This window comes from Melospiza georgiana, chromosome 10 (assembly GCF_028018845.1).
Source record: "Melospiza georgiana isolate bMelGeo1 chromosome 10, bMelGeo1.pri, whole genome shotgun sequence".
In the NCBI taxonomy this organism is placed as follows: Eukaryota; Metazoa; Chordata; class Aves; order Passeriformes; family Passerellidae; genus Melospiza; species Melospiza georgiana.
Genome location: NC_080439.1, coordinates 715,611 through 734,879, shown reverse-complemented (window position 1 = coordinate 734,879; position 19,269 = coordinate 715,611). Strand labels below are relative to the sequence as shown.

The following is a 19,269-nucleotide window of genomic DNA, read 5'->3' as shown; positions in this document are numbered from 1 at the left end:
CTTTCCCAGTCCCACAAGCCGATAGCATTTAGTCCCTTCCCGCTGAGGATTTCACGGTAAATGGCAGGGCGCCGGCCCGGGCAGAGCGCTGCGTGTTTTACCGCCCTGGGGTGCTGCCACGGGCAGAATGCCGGCAGCAGCCACTGACCCCGCTGGGCTGGGCTGACACCGGGGACCCCGCTCCGCTCCGCCGTGGATCCGCAGCCGTGGGCACCGTGCCCGCTGTCCTGGCCCGGAGAGACCCCCACGGGGTCCGGCCAGCCCCCCGGGCTGTCCTGGCTGCATGGAGGGCAGATGGGAAGGCGGCGTTTGGTGGGATACTGGGAAGGACTGGGAGCGGGGCCGGTGAGGGGCAGCGCTGAGCCAACAGCCTGGCAGTGCCCGGGGTCCCGCAGAGCCCCTGGGGTCCCGCAGAGCCATTGGGTCCCACAGAGCCACCGGGATCCCGCAGCTCCCGGGGATCCCCCTGGAGCTGTCCTGCCCCATCCCCACATGGATCCATCGGGAGCTGTCCTGCCCCATCCCCGCGGGGATGATCCCTCCGGAGCTGTCCCATCCCTCTGCCCCGGGCACAGCCCTCGCTCTCTCCTCCCTGTGCAGGCTGTGGCCAGCAGCCCTGTGGGTGCCGGGGGGTTTTTCTCCCCCCACCCCGGTGTGCAGCCCTCGGAGCCGCTGCTGCCTCGCCGTGGCTCTCCGCCAAACGTTACTCACCACACAGTACAAGACTATTATATTTAGCCGGTGCAGAGACAATATCACCGACTTAAAAATAGGTAGAGATGAGGCTGCAGCTCACGAACGGCTTTGGGTGCCCAGGAGGGGCCTGGCCGCGCTCAGCGCCCGTGGGCAGGGCAGGGTCGGTGTGGTGCCCACCACCACGGCCCGGTGCCGCCACCAAGGCCAGAGCCACCTCTGCCCTGGCACACCTGGTGGCGCTGGGGCTGGGATGGGCACGGCGGCCTCGGCAAGGGAGCCCCATCCTGCCCCGGGCCCCTTTCGGCTCCGGCCCGCTCCCGGTGCCCCCTGCGCCGCGCTGTCGCCATGGAGATGGCGGCGGCTCCGGGCCCTCCTTCGGGGCCTGCAGGGAACAGAAAGGCTGCTTTGCAGGAAATTATCAGCAGCAATCTTTATTTCTGTGTAAATTACGATTTTCATTCATCCCCTTCCGGTTCCTTGTAGATACTGGATGCCCATCCCAGCGCTGCTCTGACCGGGCTCTGCTGGAGCCCTGCTCTGCCTCACACAGACTGGGTGCCACCCACAGAGCCAGGCCTGGCTCCCCTGCAGCAGCATGGCACATGGGCAGCCTGTGCCAGGGACAAACTCGCCTCAGCTGTGCCCGTCCCTCACCGCCCCTGTTCCTGGGGCAGCTCTGCAGGGCCCCCCGTCCCTCAGAGCCCTGCAGTGCCACCCTGGCAGGCTCCACGAGGGCTGCTCAGGAGGGGAGGCAGCCGGAGCTCCTTCACAGGCTTTGCACGTGCTTGTGCTTCCCATAAAGGAGCTGAATCTCCAAAGCAGGTTTCACAGCAATCACTTCTGTTTGGAATGTTTAACAGGGGCCTTCACACTCCTCCCTGAGCCACCCCATTCCCAGGTGTTTGGCTGAGGAGATTCACCCAGGTCCCCGGTGCCATCATACCCATGGCACATTTGGCTGCAGAGGCCAGAGGAAGGGAACACCCCGCTCTGTGCAGTGAAAATCCGAGTCAGGGTGAGACCAGTTCCATGCAACAGTGACAGGTGTCATTCTCTGCCCACACTTTGAAGGAGATGATGCTGCCTTGAACTGCCCGACAGCTCCTGGGCTGCTCCTGAGATTCTGAGGGGAATGAGTGCAAGTGCCACTTGCAAAATAACCCATGGTTCCCACAGCTCCCTCCTTGCACAAGGCAGAGCAGCTTTGGAGGCACGGGCCCATCAGAAACAGCAAGCCCAGCTGTTGCCAAGCATCTGTGAGTGGTGGGCAGAGGCAGCACTGAGGCACTCACAGTACCTGAGGCCCTGGAAGCCGAGGGATGCATCACCGTTCCCACAGGAGTAAAACCCTCCACACAAAACCATGCCTCGTCCTGTGTTTGTAAATTGATTTGTGAGACATTGTTTAGGAGCTCACATCATGAGACCATCGTTCTTTCAGTGGGATTAGGAAATTGTTGAGATCAGGAGGAGCAATACATCATCTTTCCAAAAATAGAACACCTCATGATTTTAGTGTGACTCCTTGTTACTGCCACACGTGAGCAGCCCATGGTACCAGGGCCTGTCCCTCACGCTGCCCTGGAGGGTTCTTGGGGAATGTGACATTTGCCCTGCTCCATCCCAGTGCGTTTCCTTTCCCATGGGATGCTTGTTTGCTGAGTGTGCTGCTGCAGCTCTAATCTGCACTTCCCAAACATCACGACTCCTTCCTCAGGGTTCCACCCACCTGCTTTGGGGGTGCTCATGCTGCTGTGCACGGTGCAGGGTCTGTGCCTGCACACAGGCGCTGTTCCCTGAGCCCCTTCCCCTGCCTCGTGTGCCCCCCACTCCCCAGGGCTGCTTCTCCCTGCTGCCACAGGACCTGGCACCCACAGCCCTGCCAACTCCCAGCTGGCAGCCCTTGTGTGCTGGCTCTGCCAGCCTGAGTGCCCGGAGAGCAGAGGTCAGGGTGCCAAGGGCTGGGAGCTGCCAGCGCCGTGCCCATCCCATCCCATCCATCCCACCCCATCCCATCCAGCCCATCCCATCCCACCCTATCCCATCCCATCCCATCCCATCCCATCCCATCCCATCCCATCCCATCCCATCCCATCCCATCCCATCCCATCCCATCCCATCCCATCCCATCCCATCTCATCCATCCCATCCCATCCATCCCATCCCATCCCATCCCATCCCATCCCATCCCATCCCATCCCATCCCATCCCATCCCATCCCATCCCATCCCATCCCATCCCATCCCATCCCATCCCATCCCATCCCATCCATCCCATCCCATCCCATCCCATCCCATCCCATCCCATCCCATCCCATCCCACCCCATCCCATCCCATCCCATCCCCTCCCATCCCATCCCATCCCATCCCCTCCCATCCCCTCCCATCCCATCCCATCCCATCCCATCCCATCCCATCCCATCCCATCCCATCCCATCCCATCCCATCCCATCCCACCCCATCCCATCCCATCCCATCCCATCCCATCCCATCCCACCCCATCCCACCCCATCCCATCCCATCCCATCCCATCCCATCCCATCCCATCCCATCCCATCCCATCCCGGGCAGTGCAGGGGCTGCTCGTGGCACATGAAATCCAGCACCCAGGTTTGATTCCAGCCCACGAGTTTTCCTGGCAGAGCTGCTGCTTCTCATGGAGTCCAGCTGGAGCCCAGCAAAGCCCAGGAGGTTTCTAAGCAGGAGAGACACAAACCCTTCAGCTGTGCTGGTGGCACTCGCCTAAGCCAGCAGGGGGTTTGTGTCCATGAAGGTGACACAGAGCTACCTTGACGTCTCCTTGCTTCAGCTCCTTCCAGCTCTGACATATTTTCCTGAGTTTTTATAAATAACAAGTGCAGAACACACAGTGGTTGTAGAGAACTGGCTCTAGCAGCAAATCTCCCCTAATGGTTTCAGCTCCCGTGGGAAGAGGGATTCTTATCCTCAGTGCATTTGTCAAAGAAGCTTTGCTGAGATATAAAATTAAGCTACTTTTTTTCCTTTTTAAATGGTACTAATCAGCTTAACACGGTGAAAGACACCATGGAGAAGTTGCTTTGTAATTTCAGGAAACCTCGGAATGCTGACCTCACTGTGGAACTACCACAGGGTGCTGTCTGCAAAGCCGTGTGTCGGCGCTGGGAGGGGAGGGAGGGACACGCTGTCCTTCCCAGACATTCCCTGGGTGGGGCTCAGTGCACCTGGGATGGACATGGGGACCCCAAGGCAGCATCCAACGTCCTGGGGTGTCCCCCCGGTGCTGGGGGCCCATCAGAGCTGAGCTCGCTGCTCTCAGCCAGGGAAAACGTTTCACTGCTGCCTCTGGGGCTTCTCCAGAACAGCTTTTGTGGCAAAGGCACATCAGTGCAAGAGGGGATGTGTCCTGGCCCTGCACTGTTTGATTCTGGTATAAACAATTGATCTGTTTCATTTAAGGAAAGTTTGCCCACAATTATTGCTCCCCAAAGTCTGGACAGGAGCCTCTGTGTGCTCCCAGCTCCCTGTGGGATCACAGCGTGGATCCTGTCCTTCAGCTGCAGCCTGGGCACTGCAGCAGCTCCTTGGTGGCCAGCAGGGGAAAAACCTGCCTGTTACTGAAATAAAGCTGCAGATAAATATGGGTATTGCAATGGAGCACACCCACCCCCTCCCTGCCGTGCTGCTGCAGCCCTTCCATGTGCATTCCTGGCTCCTGGGGTGTTTATAACCCTGGAAATGTCCATTCATAACCCTGGAAATGTGTGGAAATGTGCATCTCCAGGAAAGCGCGAGGTGCTGCCAGCCCTGGCTGCTGTGCAGGGCTGGGGCACAGGGCTCAGGCGAGACCCCCCAGCCCTCTCCCAAAGGGTGAAATCACATTTCCAGGAAAGGGATCCTGCTGCAGGTGTCTGGGAAGGGTGAGGTGCAGGAGCAGCAATTTCAGAGATGGATTTCAGCCACGGGCAGTGAGTGCCCCAGCAGAGCTGAGGTGCAGCAGCTCAGAGACATGTGGAAGGGAGAGAAAAACAAGAGAGAAGGAAACCCAGCAAGGTTCCTGCTTCCTTAGGAGGTTATAAATGCAGCCTTCGGAGGCCCAGGGATGCTGATTAACTTGCACAGGCAGATAAAGACCTTGACATCAATTAAATACTGCTGATGAGGTGAGGTCAATAGTAATTATAACCTGCTCATATCTTCACACATTAGAGACATGTTTAATCTTTTTATTGAAAAGCTTTTTACTGAACTGAAGTAGTATGATAATTTCCTGCGGTGTCCTGTTTCTGATTAAGGAGGTGGAAAGACAGTGGACTGCACTTCATCAGCTCTGCTTCTGTCAAGCTCCTGCTAAAGAAACACCTTTAGGGCTTGTTTGGTGTTTGAGCTGTTAATTTTTTTAAAAGTGGCTTTGAAAAGGAGGTTCACACTTCTATCAATATTTACATCCTTTCCAACACGAGCCTCAGAGCCAGTGGCCGGGACCATCGGACAGCAGTGTTTTGTGTTTGCCCGGGCAGTGCCCGCTGCGTTTCTGGCTGCTCTGTGAGCAGGGCGATGCCGGGAGGCGCGGCAGGAGCGGCGTGCCCGGGAGCGGCACGGGGAGCCCTGCCTGTCCTACAGGAAGCTCTGCCTGTCCCCAGTGTCCCACAGGGAGCCCTGCCTGTCCCACAGGGAGCACAGGGAGCCCTGCCTGTCCCGAGTGTGGCACAGGTGTGGTGCCAGCTCCTGCCATCGCTGCGGGGCCTTCTGAAGGAGTGACCATGCCAGAGGGGTTCAGCCAGCCCTGTGAATACCCGCGAAGCCTGACATCCCTTAAGCCAGGCGGTTCGGAGAGGGAGCAGCGGGTAAACACGGCCCTGGAGCAGTGACCCCAGCAGGGCCTGGGAAGGGGTTTGGATGGAGCTGCGAACCGGGAGCTGCAGAGGGGCGGCCGCGGGTTCCCGCTGCGCTGCCGGGGCTGGGAGCGCACCCAGGGAGGGCAGCGCTGGCCCTCCTTGGCCGCCGCCTGGGAGCGCTCCCGGCCCCGGCTGGGATCGCTGCGGGCTCCCGGGAGCGGCAGCCGTGAGGGCACGGCAGGCAGTGCCCGGGGCTGGCAGCGGGCACGGAGCGCGCTCTGCCAGCGCCCCGGGGCGAGCCGGCAGCTGCCCATGGCTCCTGGGCACCCCTGGGCTCCCCATGGCTCCTGGGCACCCCTGGGCTCCCCTCGCCCCTCGGCTCCCCTCCTCTCCTGGGCTCCCTCTGCTCCTGTTCCAGAGGCTGTGCAGGGCTTTGTCACAGCTTCTGTCGCCTCACGCAGTGGCAGGAGCCATCCCGAGCATCACTGCTCATGCTGCAGGCACAGGAGAGCCAGGAGCTGTGCTGGTGCCCGGGGTTTTGAACCACAGCATGTCTGCCTGCCCACATCTAGCCTGTGGCATCATCCCAGGGCTGCTGGTCATGAGGAGAGTCCCTGCTCCCACACGACGGACCTGCCGTGCCCATCAGGAGCTCCTGCAGCTGATCTGGAGCAGCTGCTGCTCGCACAGGCTGGGCTGGCATCCCTGGCACCCCCACGGCAGGACGGGCTAATGTGGGTTTGGATCGTGTTCCTGTAATGGCCACTTGGCACCAGGAGAGGTGTATTATATTTGTCAAGGAAAGTTTATATCCCAGTTCAGTGGCTTTCACAGAGAGCTGATGGAGTCAGTGCTTGTGACTCAGTGCTTTGTGCTCCACACTTCCCACACAGTTTGGGGTACCCCAGCGCTCCTTGCCACTCTTCTGCCCTATGGCACCATCCCCTGAGCCCGGGGACAGCTGGGGAGAAGCAGACCCTGAAGGCACCAAGGCTCAGATCCAACAATGAGCAGAGGGATTGAAACACCTGTGGTGGCTTTGGTGACCCTTGGGGAGGCAGGGAGTGCCCAGCCAGGCTCAGGGCGTCTGCAGAGGGAAATGGCAGTGCCAGAGCCTCATGCCCTCTCAGAGGTGTCACTGCCACCCGCCCCAAAAGGCACCTCATTCAACTGGATACAGCAGGTGAGCAGCTCTGCAGGTTTGGGGATGATGAAAATGAGCACCACACTTTAATCCATTCAGAGCAGAGACCTCGTAAAGCACTGAGCCTGACACAGCTCTCAGGGTTATGTAAAGGAACTGCTCACAGCACGAGCTGGCAAATATCAGGTACACTATCTTACAATTAGATGGCACAGAAATATGACTCATTTGCAGTGACTCCGTGCGGATGTTTCTACCCTGCCAATGGTACTGGGGAAGGGGAGCGGGAGCCTCTGGAGGCTGGACAGGCTGGGTGTCCCTGTTCCCATGGTGGCTCTGGGACACACTGCCCAGCCCTGGGGAACGCAGAGCTGGGGCTGCAGCCAGCCTCCCTCCGGGGCTGCTGCTGGAAGCCCCCTGCTCCAAAACCCCCCTGGGCACCTCCACGGCCAGCAAGGCTCCTCTGGGCAGCTCTGCTCGTGCCCTGCACCCTGTGCAGCTGCAGATGCCCAGTCTGTGCTCAGGGGTGGTGCTGGGCTCAGCCTCAGCACGCTGTGCAGCCTGCTTCGGTGCTGCAGCAGGCAGGGCCGGTGCTGGGGCTGCATTTCACAGCGTGCAGATTGCTCCTGAGCTTTGCTGTGCACATCATGTCATGACTTAGCTGCAGTTCATCTTATCTGAGAGGCAAATTCTTCTGTTTGCTATTTTAAACAATTCTGCCCAAGAGGCAGCGCAAAGCCCAGGATGCAACCCCTCAACTCTTGGTGTCGGATGTTGATGAGGGCAAGGGGGCAGAGTGCCTCTGGCTCCTCTTCCTTCTGGAGGTTTCCCTCCTGTGTGAGCTCTCTGATGCCTCTGGATCTGCTCCTGAGCCCTGTGGGTACAGAGTCCCCATGGCAAGGGACAAAGGCCCCATTTGTGCTCGGCCAGGGCGTGGTGCTTTCTGTCTGCCACGTTTTACAGGAAAGTATCAGGAATCTGTGTATCTTAGAGCTTTAGGGACATGTGCACATAGTCACACACACACGTCCCTTAGATCCATCTGTGTGTGGCTGATGGTGTATTTTTAGATGTGGTGTAAGTTGATCCTGCTCATGAGCTCTGGTCAACATGAATTGATCAAGAAAAGGAACGACCGAAATTTGTGTTTCTGTACATTCTATGGAGGGGATTTGTGACAGAGGGTTTTCTAAGGAATCCCACCCTGGGCTGAGGGTAAAGCAGGTGAAAAGGCAGGGCCACCCGTGGTGCCAGCAGTGTCACAGCCCCAGCTCTCAGTGGCCTGGGAGACTCTCCTGCTGACCTGCACCGAGTGCTGAGTGCTGCAGGGCCTGGCTCTATTCTGGGTGCAGGTGGCTATACTTAGGGCTGACTCATCCCTCCCAGTATCACTTACAGGAGAGATTTAATGAGCAGAGCCAGTGGCCAGAGCTGGTGGTGAGGGCTGGGGGCTGTGCTGGAGCCTCTGTGGTGGTGGTGAGGGCACAGCCCCAGCCCTGCCCTGCCCTGTCCCTTGTCCCTGGCTGCTCCCAGCTGTGGGACAGGGGCTGAACTGCAGCTGGCAGCTGAGCAGGAGGTGCTGTCAGTGCCCAGCTCCATCCCTGCTGCGGGCAGGTCACCCAGGAGCCCCACGGGGTTCCAGGGGCAGCATCCCTCTGTGCAGCCGTTCCTTGATGGCACCATGGCCTGGCACGCCACAGAGAGCTGCTAAATCCAGCCAAAAATTCAGCTCTGCTTCCTTATGTGCACGCACCAGGGGCAGCTGCTTGTGCAGCATTTCCTGGGGAATGGGGCTCACTGGGACTCGCTGGGGCTCACTGGGACTCGCTGGGGCTCACTGGGACTCACTGGGACTCACTGGGACTCACTGGTGTTTAACCTCTCAGCCTGAGCAGCCAGAGCAGCTGTCACAGCACCCAGTGAGGAACGTGCCCCAGGGCTGTGGCAGTGCTGGAGCCGCTGGTGTGGCACCAGCCCTGCCAGCACGCTGCACCGAGAAGTGTTTTCCTTTGCAGATTTATCCCCATGCAGCAAGGGAAGGGGAGAAAACATTTTCCTTGAATCGCAGCCAAGGAGACAAGTCAGCTCCTCCATCTGCTCCCCGCCAGGCTCTGGCTGTGGGTTTGCCTCTGTGGGTCTCTCTGGACCTGCTCTCTCTGCGTTCTACAGGACACCTGTGGGCAGGGTTCTTCTGAATTTTGGCTGTTCTCACTTGTCTCAATCAAGTGACACTTTGTCCAGAGCCTGAAGGAGAGGAAACAACCCAGGAACAAAGGAATATCTTGGTGAAAAGCTGTTCTGATGGTAGCGAGAGATGGCTTGAAAACCCAGAGTTTTATTCTGAACCGAGTCCCTCAAGTAATACCTGAATATTGGCATAATTTGTTTTTAAAAGTGTTTAACTTTATTTTTAGTGTGTCAATGTCAAGGTGAATGACAGATTTTCAATCTTCCCTTGGCTCCTCCTGCTCCGTGCTCAAAGCTCAAAGCTCCCCTCCATCACCCTCTGAGGGGCCAGGAGCCCCTCCATGGGACAGGAGGAGGAGGAAGAGCAGGAGAAAGAAGAGGAGGAGGGTGCTGCACCTTCCAGGGCAAGAGGTGACCAAGGAGGGGGTGATGGGGTGGGGATTGGCCAAGGTGATGAGGCTGGGAGGGCAAGGGGAGGAAGCGAATCTCCTGGCTCCCTCCCTTCCCCAAAGGACTTTGTTTTAAAACAAGTAGTCTTTTAAAAATCTAGGGCAAGTCAGCCTTCTGCCAAAATTAGTCTTTGTGCAGGAGCATGAGAAGGAATTTTAATGGGTAGCTGGTATGTGGGGATGAGGGGAATGACTGCTTTTACTATCTAAATGCTGTTTAAATAAGGCTGTAACATCAAACAGCTTTGCCACGCTCGCAGCTCTGTTTTACAGGAAGCATCACTGCCACCGCTCACAAATACACAAGAATGTTAAACAACAACTTTTTATTGGTGCCAAACGTGTCCTGACACATTGCTGAGGAGGAGGAGGAGAGCTGCAGTGCCAGGGCAGCACCCGGGACCTGCTTCCCTGTGCCTGGCTGCTGTCCCTGCGCTGGAAGCTGCCACAAACCCCTGCAGGGCCATTTGTCCTCCTGGATTGGCCCAAGTGCAGCCAGGGGGAGCAGGGAGAGGGGAAACCCACCCTGCTGCACCCATCTGGGTCCTGGGGCCCTGTGCTGAGCCCACAGTAGGGATGGGGACAGTCATGGGCCAGAATTACCAAACAAATAAATTGCCCTCTACAATGCAAAGCTTCGTTATCTTCAATGCAAGACTGAACTACTCTGGTGCTGTTACTGAGGATATTAAAACCCAATAGTCTGCTAAGAATTTAACTTCTGTGGAGTCTTAAAAGTACCCTTTAATTCTGAAATTAGCAATAACATAATATTTGGTATTAAAACTGTGTTATAATCCCCAAGAGCTCCTCCCAGCTGGGCCCCAGAGAGGCCGGGTGAGCAAATCCTCATTCACTGGTCCCAGGGCTGTGCCCCGAGCCTCTGGCATGTGCATTTGGGATGCTTGGCTGCATGCAGGGCATCCCTTGCCCTCCCCTGCCGGTCCCTGGGGTCTGTTTGGGTGGTACCAAGGCTGGTGCCCCTGCACAGCTCTGCCTGGCCCAGCCCCTGACCCTGTCCCAGCGCTGAGCCAGCCCCAGCTCCACGGCTGGGTCACTTCTCAGTCACTGTCTTGGACAAAAATCAGCTCCCACAAAAGGCCATTATTCTCAGTGGAAGGAAGTGCATTTGTGACGCAGCAGCCTGGCTCCCCCAGGGAAATCTCTGTCACTCCGTGCCTGAATGCCAGCACAGCTCAGGGCACAGCCTGCTGCCCACCAGGAGCCAGCCTGGCCCTGGGCACTGCCAGGGCAGGGGCAGCCACAGCCCCTGAGGAACCTGTGCCAGGTTATACCACCCTCTGCATTAGAGTTAGGCCTGATTTTGGTTGGGAATGGAGCCAAGGGGGGCTCTCAGCTGCAGGGGAAGGTCCCTGGAGAGCAGGGGTTGAAGGTCTCAGTGTGACCCGGGCCATGGTCCCGGCTCAGGAGGCGGGTGTGGGGCAGATCCTGGTGCTGCTGCGTGGAAGAGCCATAAACCAAGGGGAGAAGTCTCCTATGAATTATTAACACAAACAGCTCTGCTGTTCCCTGGCTGTAGGGGAATGCCAGGAAGGGTGAGTGGTGTTTCCAGCACTTTAAATGAGCAGATTTCCTGATGATCACTCAGGGATGCAAGGATGCTCCCACGGGCAGGCAGCAGCCCCTGGGGACCCTGGGAATGGGTTTGCTGGTGGGAGCCTCTGCCTGGTTCTCCTTTGGGACAGCCAGCTTGCCCTGGGGCTGCAGGACACGGTGCTGGTGGCTGTGGCAGGCCGTGGGGTACCCCCATTCCCAGGGGGCCCTGTGTGGGCTGTGTGCCCTGGGGACACAAACACAGCCAGCACTCACTCTCCTCTCGGCGAGGACAGTGCGGCATCTTGCTGGTGACATCCACAGAAAGATGCCACGGAGCCCAGCAGCCCTGGGTGTTCCTGTGGATGCCATGGACACAGCCCAGCCCCTCTGAGCCATGCCAGGGCTCTCCTGCCTCACCCTGAGCGTCTCCAGCCCCATCCAGGGGGACGCCAGAATGGGCTGGGCAGTGCTCCCGCCTCGCTGCCTGTGATGGTTAGGGTAACCCCTCAGGTTTGGGTAAACCCCTCAGGTTTTGGGTAAACCCCTCAGGTTTGGGTAAACCCCTCAGGTTTGGGTAAACCCCTCAGGTTTTGGGTAACCCCTCAGGTTTGGGTAACCCCCCAACCTGTGATGGTTTTGGGTAAACCCTCAGGTTTGGGTAAACCCTCAGGTTTTGGGTAAACCCCTGAGGTTTTGGGTAGCCCCCTAGGTTTGGGTAAACCCTCAGGTTTGGGTAAACCGCTCAGGTTTTGGGTAACCCCTGAGCCTGTGATGCTCTGGGTACCCCTCAGGACGCGTCCCCAGCAGTGTCTGGGCTCTGCCCCTCCAGCCCTGCCCCAGCTCGGCTCCATCCCAGCCTGTTCCCGGCAGCTCCCGTTGGAGCCGGGGCAGCGCTGCCAGCAGAAACCCGAGCTGCACGCTCTGAAAACCCCATTTATTTAATTATTTACCTCTTCCACCCTCTGCCTCTTGCCACGGGCTGGTCTTTGCTTTCCCAACGCTGTAAAGGAAAGTTTACAAACAAATATCCCCCGGGTCTGTGCGCTGCCTCGCCTCTGCCAGGGCACAACCTGCCTTTGCCCGCTTGGGCCAGGGGTAGGGAAACCTTTGGAACTGATGGTCTGGGAGGCCTTTTCCTACATAAATGATTCCGCGATTTTGTGGAACTGGGGATAAATTCAGTTAGCTGAGATACTGAATCTGGTGTTCACACACTGCCTTGAGTCTGCTGTGTCAAACACAACCAGGGCCCTGGACTGCCTGCCCTGGAGCATTTAAAGGTTTATGTGCTGGGGGAAAACGAGGTCTTCTCAGCAGGTTTGGGAATGGAAAGGGAATTTTGGAAAGGCATGGAACAGCATGATTTGTTGATAGATGGAATTCATTTACTGGTAAGAAATTATAATTTTAGTGGAATAATTTTAATGGGTAGCTGAACCATTTGCATGAAGGGCAAAGATAAATGAAGAGGAAGAAAATTAGGAGAAAGGTAAATAAATCTGAAGATAAATCAGGTGAAATCAGTGAAGTACCAATACATACCCACAGCCTCCCACAGCATGAGGAGGGAACAGAGGGAAACTGCTCATGGTGTGAGGCTGGGGCAGCTGCAGGCAGCCAGACGAGACAATGGCATGGAAATGCAGCCCAGCGTAAAACCTGAAACACCCACATGGCAGGGGAGGCACAGCTAACAGAGGGGTTCCACGTCTGAGTGGGCTCTGAGCTGTTAACTCTTTGGGAAGGACAGTCCCTCGACATCCTGCAAGGAAACTGAGGCACAGCCACTGCCAGAGGGGGAAGGCAGCTCCTGCAGGACAGATTGAGCTGTGATCTGTACAGGGAGAGGGGCTGGCAGCACGTCCACCTCTGGCTGCATTCTGGGAATGGGAGAGGGCTTGGAGTGGGTGGGCATGGGGCAGCAAGTGAGCCTGCTGCCTCTGGAGCTGCACAGGGGTGAGCCTTGATGTGCCACCTGCTGACCCCAAACACCACAGAACCATGGAAGGGTTTGGGCTGGAACAGACCCTAAATCCCATCCAGGGCACCCCAGCCACGGCAGGGACACCTCCCACTGTCCCAGGCTGCTCCAGCCCCCGTGTCCAGCCTGGCCTTGGGCACTGCCAGGGATCCAGGGGCAGCCACCCTGTGCCAGGGCCTGCCCACCCTCCAGGGAACAGCTTTCTTCCAATATCTGATCTCTATCTACCTTCCCTCATTCCCCCTTGTTCTGCCACCACATCTTCACATGCCTCCTTTGTCTTTGAAGGCTAAGCATCACTCGTTTATTCACTTTATTCACTTATTTTGATTCTCATTTGGTCTGCCTGCTTCCTCTCAAGGTTTTAAATTGCATGTATTTTGCAAGCCTTTTATTACCTATTTTTAAAGACATAGCACTGCCGGAAGAATCTCCTGGAAGCATGAATTACCAACACAAAAGGCAGGAGGAGTGTTTCATAATGCTACTGGGGCGGCTCCAACACGAGCTGCTCGGTGCAGCCAGCAACGCTGGGGCCACACTTCTGCTGCCACTAAAAATAGTGGCAACTTCAAACCCAAATATATTTCCGCTCATTAAAATTATGGACAAATAAGAGGATTTTTTTTACTCTTTAATTAAAGCAGCTGCATAACCTGAGTGTAAATAAAAGGTAGCACTGTCCCCACAGATGTTGCAGTCAGGTTTCAGTTGTGTTCACAAAAAAATTGAATTAAACAATATTAAAATCACAGCACCTCAGAAAAATAGGCATTTTCACATCCGCCCTTGGAACACACAGTAATTCACAGCCACATGCCAAGTAATGAGTTCTGTGCCTCCAGAGTATTTGAAATTGCTGTGGCCGTGCAGTCGGGCTCAGACAGCCCCAGGAGTGCCCCAAGTCCTTCCTCACCCAGAGGAGGAGGAGGAGGAGGAGGGCACACCCAGGGCACCCTGTGCCCCGAGCAGGGCCAGGTGCTGCTGTACCCTGCCCAGGAGCTCATTGATTCTGTGTTATATGAACTGCATTGAAACAAAAACCCGTGCATGCAAATGTACAAACCGACAGCACTTCACTGTGGGTCTCATGCTGACCTCAAGTTGTGTTCAAGACATGAAAGAGTTACTGGGCATAAATAGGAAAAAACATTGACCCATGAGCTGCAGGAAGCGAGTACAGCTGGTGAACGAGAATTGGTGTTGGCGTGGGTCTGCCAAATGTTAAGCTCTAAATAACTGTTTACTTCAAACTTTGTGGTGTCTTAAGAGAATGATTTGTAGTTAGAAGATTCCCAAACATACCCAGGGGGAAAACAGGTTACAAGCATGACCACAAAATCAGAACAGGTTTAATCTCATTTGCTAGTGAAAGATTGCACAGCATGAGGGAAGGTGGAACTTCTAGGTGGTCAAAGTAGAGAGATAATGAGCTGGATCTTGTCCCTAGTAATTACAACCCGTTGTTGTCACTGATTATTAATTACCAGCCCAAAGGCCGGAGCTGCAGTTGCATTCACCTCACATGTTGGATTAGAAACTCCAGGTGAGTGGCTCAGGGAAAGGCCTCTTCAGCCACACCCACGCCTGAGGGTGATGGATGATCACAGGGATCGCCCCTGGAGCTGCTGGGCCGATTGCCTTCCATAAATACAGCCCAGGAAGGGCCAGCTCAGGGACAGGCTGGCAGCTCCCCAGGGCTCCAGCCCTCGCTGTGCGGGTGCCCAGCTCCTGGCTGAGCAGCGCTCCCTCAGGGGGGACACCCAAGGTATGGTTCTGGTGTGCTCCGGGTAAGGAGGAGCTGTGGGAGCAGGCAGGAACCTGGTGGGATTCAGCAATGGCTCCGAGTGCCCCGTGCCAAATCCAGCACGGCTGGCAAACGGAGCAGGAGCCCTGCGCGAGGCTCTGAGGCTCAGCTGCAGCCCCAGCCAGCACGGAGTGTCACAGGGCACGGAGTGAGGTGTCACCTCAGCTGGCACGGAGTGTCACAGGGCATGGAGCAAGGTGTCACCTTGGCCAGCACGGAGTGTCACAGGGCACGGAGTGAGGCATCACCTCAGCTGGCACGGAGTGTCACAGGGCATGGAGCAAGGTGTCACCTTGGCCAGCACGGAGTGTCACAGGGCACGGAGTGAGGTGTCACCTCGGCTGGCACGGAGTGTCACAGGGCACGGAGTGAGGTGTCACCTCAGCTGGCACGGAGTGTCACAGGGCATGGAGCAAGGTGTCACCTCGGTGTCACCTCGGCTGGCACGGAGCGTCACAGGGCATGGAGTGAGGCATCACCTCGGCCAGCACTGAGTGCCACAGGGCACGAAGTGTGGTGTCACCTCAGCTGGCACAGAGTGTCACAGGGCATGGAGCAAGGTGTCACCTCGGTGTCACCTCGGCCAGCACGGAGTGTCACAGGGCACGGAGTGAGGTGTCACCTCTGCTGGCACAGAGTGTCACAGGGCACGGAGTGAGGTGTCACCTCGGTGTCACCTCAGCCGGCACGGAGCGTCACAGGGCATGCAGTGAGGTGTCACCTCGGTGTCACCTCGGCCAGCATGGAGTGTCACAGGGCACAGAGTGAGGTGTCACCGTGGAAGACGCGGTTACTGGCCCTGTCGCCGGGTGGCTGGTGGCACGGCTGGTGGCACGGCTGGTGCCAGGCACCTTGGTGCCCTGCAGTGTCCGGGCCAGCACCCGCGGGGCACCCGCACCGCCTGCTCCGGCCGGCCCGCACTGCGCGGGGCTCGGGGCCGCCCGCAGGTCCCGCGGCTCCCCGGGCCCGGCTGGACACGGCGCTGTCCCCGTGTCCCCTCCGTGCCCGCAGCAAGGGCACGCACAGCCGCAGCCCGGGCACACCGTGGGGCCGCGCTCTGCGGGGGCTGCCGCCACCTCTGCCCAAACCGGAGTCACCAGAACGTTGAATTTCCCAATGAACGCGAGGAACCGACCGCACAACGTTCGGAAAAGAACGGGGTTTTCAGCACAGAGCAGCAGATTCAAAGAATATCCTATTTTTATGCTCCCTCTCCGTGTAATTCATCTGCCGTTCCAAACAAGACGTGCCTCAGCTGAATGAAGCCTCAAATAATCACATAATAGGAGAAGTCATTTATTGTGAATCAGGCTCTTTCTGTGGTATATAAATAGTCTGTGCTGTTCCACAGGCTTTGTCAGTCAGGATTAATTAGCAATTGACCCTTGCTTGAGATTTCTTCGCTACCTCTACATTTTTCGTGGGGCTAAATGAGCTCTCCACATTGCTTTAAGAGGCTTCCTAAGCTGGAGTTTCATTTACCTCTAGGCTATAAATCAGTAGTTTAATTTATCACTAGGTTACATATCAGCAGTGAATAGTCAGGGTGGAATTGAGTTTATTATAAAGGTGTTCTGTTAGAAGACACAGTATTACAGTGATTGAAACATGCTCTTCAATTTTCCATTAATGCCCAATTCTGAATATGACCACAGAGAACCACACTTTACAAACTTTACATTTAGCATTCTAATAAATAAGTTCAATAAATAGGGACTCTGCAGAGGAAGCCGTACATATGAACAGAAGCTGCTTAACAATGTTGTCAAAAAATAACTAGAGCTGCTCTCATTTGTAACCAATCGCTGGAATTGGTAAGTAAAATATAAATATTTTACTCTTATGATGCAGACCAGAGGAACAAAGATCTGTTAAAAATCACCCTTAGGATTACATCAAACTTAATTTTGTACACTAAATTCGTTATTCAGAGCATGCTTTGATACCGCTTTTAGCACAAAATATTTTCAAATACATTTATTAAAAATATGAGAAACGAGTGACACTGCCCATGTAGAATTTCATCCGTGCCTGATCACTAGCTCTTGTGTTACACAATGTTGCAGTTTGGCTAATTTTGGATGAACTATCCCACATTTGGAGAAGATCTATAGTAAAGGGCCGGATTTAGCCTGTAGTATATTGCAACATCTTGTTAATACAGTAATTTATTTGTCAAAGTACAAAAAGAAATTAATTCCCCCCAATACTGTTATATATATATTATATATATAATCCATTTATACTATCCACTTTAATATCCACTGTTCTTGGCACACCACCTGTATGTGTAAAGGCTGCAGGAGCAGAACCTTTGTGTTGGCCACGGCAGGAGCACGTGTTCCTGCTGGCCTCGAGGCCCGGCTGCTGCCAGCACGCCCACCTGGGCTCGGCACGGCTGCGGTGCCAGCGCGGTGCCAGCGCTCCCTGGCCAGCCAGGCCGTGCCGTGCCCGTCCCCGCGGCTGGCACCGGGCGCCCGGCCCCGCTCCCCGTGCCCGGCAGCGCCCGCGCGCCCGGCAGCGCCCGGGGACGCTCCCGCGCCCACCCGGGGGGCACCGGGGAGCCCTGGGGGCAGCTCTGCCACGAACAACCACCGCAATCCCAAAGCACAACCATGCACACACCAGCAAAGCCTACCTGGAGTAAAACACCGGCACTGAAAGAGGACTGAACCATAAATGCCACCAAACTATCGAGTAATTATCAGCACTAGAAGTAGATGAAAAAAAGATACTAAAACTGAAAATGGCAACTGCATCATGACTTTGATTTAAATCCTTGCGTACAACAGCGAGTGAGCACAGAGCCTGGTCTGTGACTGAGCCTCAGAAGACAAGATACTGCTCTTATTTTTATTTCCTATTTTTAAAGACAGGCTGACTGAGAACATTTTCAAACGTGGGAGACTAAGTCATTAAACCAGATGCACTTGGATTGCTCTCCTCCTTTAGGGGATTTATTTCATTTTACTTTATCTGACAGAAGTCAGAAATAAATGAAACTACTGAAGGAAAGCTGAATTTTAACACGTTATTTTCCATTAAAATTCTTCCACTGACTTTGTTAAGCTTTTCCTATGACCAGAAAATGAGGCTTTATCTAGAAAAGAATTTGAGACTGGTAGCTTTTCCTCACACACTCGTAAGCCCTACAGTCTCCTACTGCCTCAAAGCGGAGGATTTTTTCGAACCGTTCCCAAATCTGCATTCGTTCACAAACTGGTATCTCCGTTCTGTTTATACTCTGTTAAAATATTGAGAGTCATTTCCTCGCTTTTGGACTGCACGTTGTGCTCGCTCCTTCTGGATGATTTCCTGGTGGCCCTGGACAGCTTCCTTCGGAAGGTGTCGCCTGCCAGGAAGTAAAGGATGGGGTCAACGCAGCTGTTGAGGCTGGCCAGGCCCCTCGTCACTTGGTAAGTGGCATAAACCTTATCGTTGAAGGCACACATATCTGGGGTTTGAAAATCCACCCTGGCCCTTAGATTCAAGGTCTTCATCACGTGGAAGGGAAGGTAAGACACTGCAAAGACCGTCAACACAATGATGACCAGGTAAATGGATTTTCTCCTGAGAGGAGAATTATCCAAATCCTTGTAAATCAAAGCTTTCACGATGAGCCCATAGCAACCAAGAATCACTATGAAGGGGATGCAGAACATCAGCACGGTGGTGCACATGCTATAAATGAAGTAACTTCTCAGGTAATCGTCAGCCGTCGTGTCGTAGCACGTTATGGTTTTATTTTTCCTTATCCCTGTTCCTGAGTAGAAGAGTATTGGAGAAATGGCGGCCACCACGAGGACCCAGACCAGGCTGCTGATATACACGGCGTTCTTCTTCTTCAGCCTGCCCAGCGACTTGAGGGGGTGCACCACCCCCGTGTACCTGTGCACGCTGATGCAGGTCAGAAACAGGATGCTGCCGTACAGGTTCACGTGGAAGATGAACCTCTGCAGCTTGCACATGATATCTCCGAAGATCCAGTCTGTTTTGTTGAAGTAGTAAAAGATGAGGGCGGGCAGAGTCAAGACATACAAGAAATCGGCCAGTGCCAAGTTGAACATGTAAACCGAGATGCCGCTCCAAGGCCTCATGTGGAAGACAAACATCCAGATAGCCACGCTGTTGCCCAAAAACCCCGTGATGAAGACCAGAATGTAGACGGTGGGCAGGTAATAGAACTGGAAGCCGGTTTTGGTCAGGGAGCACTTGGTGGTGACGTTTCCCGCAGACCAGCCGCTGCTGGATAGCAGGTTGGGCTCAGTTCCGTTCAGAGCAGCAGAGAGAAGGACTTCGGTCATGATCCTTCCCCCAGAGTCACATAGGGCTGAGGCGAAGCAACGAAGTCTCTACAGGCACAGAAACGCATCTAAAAAAAGAGGAGAGCAAAGGAAACCTAGCTGGAAGGTGAGCCCTGCCCTGCTTTCCCTCGGAGGTTCGCGAGCGGCGGCACCGGGCCCCGCTGCGCTCCGCGCCCCGCTCCGAGGAGCCGCGCACGCCGCCGCCACCGCGTGCTGGCCCGGCCGGAGCGGGGCCGGGGACAGCGGCAGGGGCAGGGCGGCGGCGACGGGGCCGAACGGGGGCAGGGAGCGGCCGATCCACCCGCGCCCCCCGCGACCGCCGCCGCC

The 19,269-nt window shown here is 55.8% G+C and overlaps 1 protein-coding gene across 1 annotated transcript; it reads right to left on the bottom strand.

Moving 5' to 3' along the window:
• Window positions 1–16,179: 16,179 nt before the first annotated feature.
• P2RY1 (purinergic receptor P2Y1) lies at window positions 16,180–18,942 on the bottom strand. Its single transcript, XM_058030995.1, has one exon. It carries the CDS (start codon window positions 18,940–18,942, stop codon window positions 17,851–17,853), a length of 1,092 nt encoding a protein of 363 aa, XP_057886978.1. The 3' UTR covers window positions 16,180–17,850.
• Between the last annotated feature and the right edge of the window lie 327 nt (window positions 18,943–19,269).